General features: G+C 54.0%; 1 protein-coding gene across 1 annotated transcript; it reads left to right on the forward strand.

Annotated features, from left to right (window-relative positions):
* Positions 1-7,862: 7,862 nt before the first annotated feature.
* Positions 7,863-9,113, forward strand: LOC144509705 (D(1C) dopamine receptor-like). Its single transcript, XM_078238486.1, has one exon. It carries the CDS (start codon positions 8,046-8,048, stop codon positions 9,111-9,113), a length of 1,068 nt encoding a protein of 355 aa, XP_078094612.1. The 5' UTR covers positions 7,863-8,045.
* Positions 9,114-10,307: the final 1,194 nt, after the last annotated feature.

Below are 10,307 nucleotides of genomic sequence, written 5' to 3' on the forward strand. Positions count from 1 at the left end.
TATATAATTTCACCTGAACATGTTGTCTTCTTGGCTTTGTTGGAGAAATAGCCGTACAGTGGGCGAGCGCTAATTTCTCGCTGGGTCGAAATCCTGGAATTCCCTCCCTAACGGCATTGTGGGTCGACCCACAGCACGTGGACTGCAGCGATTCAAGATGGCGGCTCACCACCACCTTCTCAAGGGGCAACTCGGGATGGGCAATAAATGCTGGGCCCAGCCAGCGACGCCCGTGTCCCACGAATGAATAAAAAAAATGTTGGGGTGGTCATTTTATGATTGCAAAATTTGACGGGGAAGTAGACTTAACAATACGCACTTGCAGGTGAGGTTTGCCAATTCCGCCCCCCCCCCCCCCCCCCCCCTTCCTTTGGGGGGGGGCAGGGGGGAGGAATTAATTTATCATCAAGTAAGACCTGTGATCAATGGGAAGGGAGTTGAGAGCGATCGATGTAAAGTTATTGCTGTTACTTTTTTTATTCATTCATGGGACATGGGTGTCGCTGGCTGGGCCAGCATTTATGGGCCATCCCGAGTTGCCCGAGGGCAGTTAAGAGTCAACCACATTGCTGTGGCTCTGGAGTCACATGTAGGTCAGGCCAGGTAAGGACGGCACAGCAGTTAGCACTGCGCCAGGGACGCCAGTTCGATTCCTGGCTTTGGGTCACTGTGCGGAGTCTGCACATTCTCCCCATGTCTCCGTGGGTTTCCTCCGGGTGCTCCAGTTTCCTCCCACACTCCAAAGATGTGTGGGTTAGATTGATTGGCCATGCTAAAATGCCGCTTGTTACGGGGAGGGGAGGGGGTGGAATTAGCAGATTAAATATATGGTATTACGGGGATAGGGTGGGATTGTTTGTGGTGCAGGCTCCAAGGGCTGAATGGCCTCCTTCTGTACAGTAGGGATTCTATGATTTTCTTCCCGAAAGGACATCAGTGAACGAGATGGGTTTTTCCGACAATCGACAATGGTTTCATGGTCATCAGTGGATTCTTAATTCCAGATTTTTTTATTGAATTTAAATTCCACCATCTGCCGTGGCGGGATTCGAACCCGGGTCCCCAGAACATTGGGCCGTCATGGTGGCGCAGTGGGAATCACTGCTGCCTTATGGCGCCAGGACCCAGGTTCAATTCCGACCTCGGGTGACTGCAGAACAAAGAACAGTACAGCATAGGAAACAGGCCCTTCGGCCCTCCAAGCCTGTGCCGCTCATTGGTCCAACTAGACCATTCGTTTGTATCCCTCCATTCCCAGGCTGCTCATGTGACTATCCAGGTCAGTCTTAAACGATGTCAGCGTGCCTGCCTCCACCACCCTACTTGGCAGCGCATTCCAGGCCCCCACCACTCTGTGTAAAAAACATCCCTCTGATATCTAAGTTATACATCGCCCCTCTCACCTTGAGGGGACGGGCAGGGGGGGGTCGGTGCAGACTCGATGGGCCCGGTGGTCTCTTTATGCACTGTAGGGTTTCTATGATTCTGCACTGTAGATTCTATGATGAGCTGAATTTTTAGATTACGAGTCCAATGATAATACCAGGAGGCCATTTCCTCCCCCGCTGTGCAGGGGAGATAGAATATCAGTGCAGTGTTGATGTTGTGGGACAATGCACCTTGGTCTTGCTCTGGATGTGCACCAGGCAAGGCTCTCCCCGTTCACTGTTGGTCGTTCTTCATGGAACCGTCCTTCACCCTTCTTTACCCTCCTACACCCTCCTACACCCTCCTACACCCTCCTTCACCCTCCTTCACCCTCCTTCACCCTCCTTCACCCTCCTTCACCCTCCTTCATCCTCCTTCACCCTCCTTCACCCTCCTTCACCCTCCACCCTTCTTACATCCTCCTTCACCCTCCTTCACCCTCTTACATCCTCCTGCACCCTCCTTCACCCTCCTTCACTCTCCTTCACACTCCTTCACCCTCTTACACCCTCCTTCACCCTCCTCCACCCTCCTTCACGCTCCTTCACGCTCCTTCACGCTCCTTCACCCTCCTTCACCCTCCTTCACCCTCCTTCACCCTCCTTCACCCCTCCTTCACCCTCTTACACACTCCTTCACACTCCTCCCTCCTACATCCTCCTACACCCTCGTTCGCACTCCTTCACCCTCGTTCGCACTCCTTCACCCTCGTTCGCACTCCTTCACCCTCGTTCGCACTCCTTCACCCTCGTTCGCACTCCTTCACCCTCGTTCGCACTCCTTCACCCTCGTTCGCACTCCTTCACCCTCGTTCGCACTCCTTCACCCTCGTTCGCACTCCTTCACCCTCGTTCGCACTCCTTCACCCTCGTTCGCACTCCTTCACCCTCGTTCGCACTCCTTCACCCTCGTTCGCACTCCTTCACCCTCGTTCGCACTCCTTCACCCTCGTTCGCACTCCTTCACCCTCGTTCGCACTCCTTCACCCTCGTTCGCACTCCTTCACCCTCGTTCGCACTCCTTCACCCTCGTTCGCACTCCTTCACCCTCCTTCACCCTCCTACACCCTCCTACACCCTCCTACACCCTCCTTCACCCTCCTACACCCTCCTTCACCCTCCTTCACCCTCTTTCACCCTCTTTCACCCTCTTACACCATCTTACACCCTCCTTCACCCTCCTTCACCCTCCTACACCCTCCTTCACCCTCCTACACCCTCCTTCACCCTCCTTCACCCTCTTTCACCCTCTTTCACCCCCTTACACACCCTTACACCCCCTTAAACCCTCTTTCACCCCCTTACACCCTCCTTCACCCTCCTTCACCCTCCTTCACCCTCCTACACCCTCCTTCACCCTCTTTCACCCTCCTTCACCCTCCTTCACCCTCTTTCACCTCCTTCACCCTCTTTCACCCTCTTTCACCCTCTTTCACCCTCTTACACCCTCCTACACCCTCCTTCACCCTCCTACACCCTCCTACACCCTCCTTCACCCTCCTTCACCCTCCTTCACCCTCCTTCACCCTCCTTCACCCTCTTTCACCCTCTTTCACCCCCTTACACCCCCTTACACCCCCTTACACACCCTTACACCCCCTTAAACCCTCTTTCACCCCCTTACACCCTCCTTCACCCTCCTTCACCCTCCTACACCCTCCTACACCCTCCTTCACCCTCTTTCACCCTCCTTCACTCTCCTTCACCCTCCTTCACCCTCTTTCACCCTCTTTCACCCTCTTTCACCCTCTTTCACCCTCTTTCACCCTCTTTCACCCTCTTTCACCCTCTTACACCCTCCTACACCCTCCTTCACCCTCCTACACCCTCCTTCACCCTCCTTCACCCTCCTTCACCCTCCTTCACCCTCCTTCACCCTCCTTCACCCTCTTTCACCCTCTTTCACCCCCTTACACCCCCTTACACACCCTTACACCCCCTTAAACCCTCTTTCACCCCCTTACACCCTCCTTCACCCTCTTCACCCTCCTACACCCTCCTACACCCTCCTTCACCCTCTTTCACCCTCCTTCACCCTCCTTCACCCTCCTTCACCCTCTTTCACCCTCTTTCACCCTCTTTCACCCCTCTTTCACCCTCTTTCACCCTCTTTCACCCTCTTTCACCCTCTTTCCACCTTCTTTCACCTTCTTACACCCTCTTACACCCTCTTACACCCTCTTACACCCTCTTACACCCTCCTTCACCCTCCTTCACCCTCCTTCACCCTCCTTCACCCTCTTTCACCCTCTTTCACCCCCTTTCACCCCCTTTCACCCCCTTTCACCCCCTTTCACCCCCTTTCACCCCCTTTCACCCCCTTTCACCCCCTTTCACCACCTTACAGCCCCTTACACCCCCTTACACCCCCTTACACCCTCTTACACCCTCCTTCACCCTTCTACAAACTCCTTCACCCGCCGTCAACCTCCTTCACCCTCCTTCACCTTCTTACTCCCTCCTTCACCCTCCTTCACCCACTTACACCCTCCTACACCCTCTTACACCCTCTTACACCCTCTTACACCCTCTTTCACCCTCTTTCACCCTCTTTCACCCTCTTTCACCCTCTTTCACCCTCTTACACCCTCTTACACCCCCTTTCACCCCCTTTCACCCCCTTTCACCCCCTTTCACCCCTTTCACCCCCTTTCACCCCCTTTCACCCTCCTTCACCCTCTTGCACCCTCTTGCACCCTCTTGCACCCTCTTGCACCCTCTTGCACCCTCTTTCACCCTCTTTCACCCTCTTTCACCCTCTTTCACCCTCTTTCACCCTCTTTCACCCTCCTTCACCCTCCTACACCCTCCTTCACCCTCCTACACCCTCCTTCACCCTCCTTCACCCTCCTACACCTTCTTTCACCCTCTTTCACCCTCTTTCACCCTCCTTCACCCTCCTTCACCCTCCTTCACGCTCCTTCACGCTCCTACACCCTCCTACACCCTCCTACACCCTCCTACACCCTCCTACACCCTCTTACACCCTCTTACACCCTCTTTCACCCTCTTTCACCCTCCTTCACGCTCCTTCACGCTCCTTCACCCTCCTTCACCCTCTTACACCCTCTTACACCCTCTTACACCCTCTTACACCCTCTTACACCCCCTTACACCCCTTACAGCCCCTTACAGCCCCTTACAGCCCCTTACAGCCCCTTACAGCCCCTTTCGCCCCCTTTCGCCCCCTTTCGCCCCCTTCCGCCCCCTTCCGCCCCCTTCCGCCCTGACCCTCAACCCTAAACCTATCCCTATCCTTAACCCCTTAACCCCTCACCCCGACCATGCTGCCCGACTGAACTAAAACCCCCTACCCTTCCGGGGACCAAATCCCTCTATTCCCATCCTATTCATGTATTTGTCCAGACTCCCCTTAAAAGTCACTATCGTATCCGCTTCCACTACCTCCCCCTGCAACGAGTTCCAGGCACCCACCACCCCCCTGTGTAAAAACGTGCCTCGTACATCTCCTTTAAACCTTGCCCCTCGCACCTTAAACCTGTGCCCCGAGTAATTGATTCTTCCACCCTGGGAAAAAGCTTCTGACTATCCACTCTGTCCATGCCTCTCGTAATCTTGTAGACTTCTATCAGGTCGCCCCTCAACCTCCGTCGTTCCAGTGAGAACAAACCAAATTTCTCCAACCACTCATAGCTAATGCCCTCCATACCAGGCAACATCCTGGTATATTTGGTCGCACGAGTTTTCGGAGCGCTGCCCCTTCATCAGCTGAGTCTATTGGACTTTAACCTGGTGTTGTGAGACTTCTTACTATGTCAAAGAGTAAAACAGTGTGCCATTCCCCCTCCATTTGAAACTTGGCAGGCAGTTTTGTGCACAGCAAGATCCCAGCTGACAGCAGCTGTGAGGTGATGACCGGACTGTTTTGTTGAGTGATGTTGGCGGGGCGGCGGCAGGTGATTATTGAGCAGGACTCAGAGGAAACACCCCCCACCCACCCCCCCGCAACACTTTCGAACCAAGTTCTAAGTTTATTTATCAGTGTCACAAGTAGGCTGACATTAACACTGCAATGAAGTTACTGTGAAAATCCCCCTACTTGCCACACTCCGGCGCCTGTTCGGGTTACACTGAGGGGGAATTTATCACTGAACCCGCACGTGTTTCAGACTGTGGGAGGAAACCGGAGCACCCGGAGGAAACCCACGCAGACACGGGGAGAATGTGCAGACTCCACACAGACAGTGACTCAAGGCTGAGAATTGAACCTGGGTCCCTGGTGCTGTGAGGCAGCAGTGCTAACCACTGTGCTGCCCATGCCACTGCCACCATGCTTCCCAAAATAAATGGATCAGGAATGATTGAACCATATATGGCCAATCCACCTAACCTACACATCTTTGGACACTAATGGGCAATTTAGCATGGCCAATCCACCTAACCTGCACATCTTTGGACACTAAGGGGCAATTTAGCATAGCCAATCCACCTAACCTACACATCTTTGGACACTAATGGGCAATTTAGCATGGCCAATCCACCTAACCTACACATCTTTGGACACTAATGGGCAATTTAGCATGGCCAATCCACCTAACCTGCACATCTTTGGACACTAAGGGGCAATTTAGCATGGCCAATCCACCTAACCTACACATCTTTGGACACTAATGGGCAATTTAGCATGGCCAATCCACCTAACCTGCACATCTTTGGACACTAAGGGGCAATTTAGCATGGCCAATCCACCTAACCTACACATCTTTGGACACTAATGGGCAATTTAGCATGGCCAATCCACCTAACCTACACATCTTTGGACACTAATGGGCAATTTAGCGTGGCCAATCCACCTAACCTGCACATCTTTGGACACTAAGGGGCAATTTAGCATAGCCAATCCACCTAACCTACACATCTTTGGACACTAATGGGCAATTTAGCATGGCCAATCCACCTAACCTACACATCTTTGGACACTAATGGGCAATTTAGCATGGCCAATCCACCTAACCTGCACATCTTTGGACACTAAGGGGCAATTTAGCATGGCCAATCCACCTAACCTACACATCTTTGGACACTAAGGGGCAATTTAGCATAGCCAATCCACCTAACCTACACATCTTTGGACACTAATGGGCAATTTAGCATAGCCAATCCAACTAACCTGTGCAACTTTGGACACTAAGGGACAATTTAGCACGGCCAATCCACCTAACCTACACATCTTTGGACACTAATGGGCAATTTAGCATGGCCAATCCACCTAACCTGCACATCTTTAGACACTTAGGGGCAATTTAGCATGGCCAATCCACCTAACCTACACATCCTTGGACACTAATGGGCAATTTAGCATGGCCAATCCACCTAACCTACACATCTTTGGACACTAATGGGCAATTTAGCATGGCCAATCCACCTAACCTGCACATCTTTGGACACTAAGGGGCAATTTAGCATAGCCAATCCACCTAACCTACACATCTTTGGACACTAAGGGGCAATTTAGCATAGCCAATCCACCTAACCTACACATCTTTGGACACTAATGGGCAATTTAGCATAGCCAATCCAACTAACCTGTGCAACTTTGGACACTAAGGGACAATTTAGCACGGCCAATCCACCTAACCTACACATCATTGGAGTGTGTGAGGAAACCGGAGCACCCGGAGGAAACCCATGCAGACTCGGTGGGGGGAGAATGTGTGGACTCCCACCTGAGAGGGTGGACATTGATTGAGAGAGGGTGCCTCTGACAGTGCAGCACTGCGCCAGGAGGGTCTGATCACAGGGTGATCCGATCGCTGGCGCGGAACCTGAGCTGCAAAAGAGTCTTGGGAACGTGCCGGGGCGCTGAAGATCGATGCAAAGCTGGTGAGGGGGACTGAGAGGGTTAATGGGGAGAGCGTGCCCTGTGTGTGTTTGTGTGGTGAGTGTTCACTCTGATCAGGACTAAAGCAGGTTCCTGAGTGCTGCTCCGAGTGGAGAGGCACTTTCTCTTTGATATTGCAGAGAGTGGATTGGAATCATTGGGCTTTTTAGAAGGGAGTCCAGACAGAGAGAGAGACGAAATTGATGCGTGTCGCCGTACTTGCTGTTTCGTCGTTACTGAAGAGGGAAACTGACCATCAGAGGGGACAAGTCTCTGTGCCGTGAGATTTCACCCAGTTTGCTTTTGATTAGCCACACACTGGTGATGGAGAGGGAGAAGCAGAGAGGGCTGGATGAGTTTCAATGACATTTCTCTCCAGCTGTGCGACTGGATCAGAATCCATCGCTTAATTTCTTACTCCCCCGGCCAAGAGCGCACAGAGGTATCAAACGGAGAGGATCTTTCATTCCTCCGACTGAAAGGGTCCAAGCCGGCAGCACATGGGCAACTGGGATGGCGTCATATTGGCTTCTCCGGGTGATGACACCAATGGGACTTGGCTGGAGGGGAGAGGTCGGGCGTTAGGCGATGGAAGGTCCCAGTCGATCCCCCGGGTGGTCACGGGCTGCCTCCTCTCCCTCCTCATCCTCGCCACCCTGCTGGGCAACGCCCTGGTGTGTGCGGCGGTGGTCAGGTTCCGCCACCTGCGTTCCAAGGTGACCAACCTTTTTGTCATCTCGCTGGCCCTCTCCGACCTCTTCGTGGGGGCGCTGGTCATGCCCTGGAAGGCGGCGGCCGAGGTGGCCGGTTTCTGGCCCTTTGGCGGCTTCTGCGACGTCTGGGTGGCGTTCGACATCATGTGCTCCACGGCGTCCATCTTGAACCTGTGCATCATCAGCGTGGAGCGATACTGGGCTTTCGCCGGGCCTTTCCGCTACGAGACCAGGATGACCCAGCCTGTGGCGTTCGTGATGATCGGCGTGGCCTGGCTGTTGTCCGTCCTGATCTCCTTCATCCCTGTGCAGCTGAGTTGGCACAAATCCGGGCAAGCCCTCCATCCGGCCAATGCCAGCGAGCCCGCCCAAGGTGACTGCGATTCCAGCTTGAACCGAACCTACGCCGTTTCCTCCTCCCTGATTAGCTTCTACATCCCGGTGGCGATCATGGTTGCCACCTACACCCGGATCTATCGGATTGCCCAGAGACAGATATGGTGCATTTCTTCCCTGGAGCGGGCGGTGGGGCACGCCCAGAGCTGCCAAGGTCACCCCTGCGGCCACGAGGCGTCGCTCAAGACCTCCTTCCGGAAGGAGACCCAAGTCCTCAAGACGCTGTCCATCATCATGGGGGTCTTCGTCTTTTGCTGGCTGCCCTTCTTCGTGCTCAACTGCCTGGTGCCCTTCTGCGCCACGGGCGCCCGCCCCCCGTGCGTGGGCGAGACCACCTTCCGCATCTTCGTGTGGTTTGGCTGGACCAACTCCGCCCTCAACCCCATCATCTATGCCTTCAACGGCGAATTCCGCCGAGCCTTTGCCACCATCCTGGGCTGCCACAAGTGGTGCGCCAACGACCACGTGGAGGCCGTGAACTTTAGCAACGAGCTGGCGTCCTACCACCCGGACACCACCTTCCAGAAAGACGCCAGCACCCTCAGCTACCCCCATCTCCTCCCGCACGCCATCCAGGAAGTGGACGACGACTGGGCCTTTGACAAAGTTTCCCAGATCTCGCGGACATCTCGAGACACCGTCTTGCCCTGCGCCGCCGCGGTGATCCACGTGGAATGCGAGCCGGAAATCTCCCTGGGGAAGATTGTGCCTTTCACGCCCAGTGGGTTGGCATGAGGCATTGGCAGAGAGAGAGAGGGCACAAAATGTCCTGGGGCTAATTACTCAGGCCGATTTGCTGTACTTATCCAGGCGTGACGACCGATTGGAAAGCGGGTAAGGGGCTAGAATCCATCACTACAGCAGGAGGCCACTTGTGCCATCTTGTTAGTGCTGGAAAAGGTGAATTAATTAGTCCCGCTCCCCACTCTGTCCCCGTACAAATATTACTTTGCAAAACCTCCCCAGTTTCCTTTCGCCGGTTCCAATTGAATCTGTTTCCCTCCCATTTTTTAGTCTGGCATATTCCAAATGGTAAGAACTCACCGTATCTTTTTGAAAACAATCTCCTTCAACAAACTTGGGCTGTTTTGCCAAATATTCTCAAATCTGTGGCCTCTGGTTACCGACCCTTTCTCCTTCCTTACTAAACAGTTCAAAGTCACCGACTATCCTCGGGCTGTGTTTTCCAGTCTTGCCCACCACGGGAATCGTAACGGGCGTGGGGGCGGAGAGGGGGGGGGGGAAGGACCATGCAAAAGTCCATTGACCTTAGGTGAGATTTTCCGGTCTTGGGGCAAGCGCGGCTGGAAAATCCCACTCCTAGAGTTTTCCAGCATGGAAAGAGGTCCTTCAGCCCATCGTGTTTGCACCGGCCATCATAGAATCCCTACAGTTGCAGGAGGAGGCCATTTGGTCCATCGGGTTTGCACCGACCACAATCCCACCCAGGCCCTATTCCCGTAACCCTACACATTTACCCTACAAATTCCCCCCGACGCTGGGGTCAATTTAGCTTGGCCTATCAACAGCATCTGCAGCACAGTGGTTAGCACTGCTGCCTCACAGCTCCAGGGACCCGGGTTCGATTCCCGATTCGGGTCACTGTCTCCCCATGTCTGCGTGGGTTTCCTCCGGGTGCTCCGGCTTCCTCCCACGGTCCAAAAGATGTGCGGATTAGGTGGATTGGCCATGCTAAATTCACCCTTCGTGCTAGAGGGACCAGCTAGGGTAAATATGTGGGGTTACGGAAATAGGGCCTAGGTGGGATTGTGGTCGGTGCAGAATCAATGTGTCGAATGGCCTCCTTCTGCACTGTAGGGATTCTATAACTCGCAGATCTTTGGACTGTGGGAGGAAACTGGAGGAAACCCACGCAGACACGGGGAGAATGAGCAGACTCCACACCGGCAGTGACTGGAGGCAGGAATT

The sequence above is a fragment of the Mustelus asterias genome, chromosome 22 (assembly GCF_964213995.1).
Source record: "Mustelus asterias chromosome 22, sMusAst1.hap1.1, whole genome shotgun sequence".
NCBI classification, from domain to species: Eukaryota; Metazoa; Chordata; class Chondrichthyes; order Carcharhiniformes; family Triakidae; genus Mustelus; species Mustelus asterias.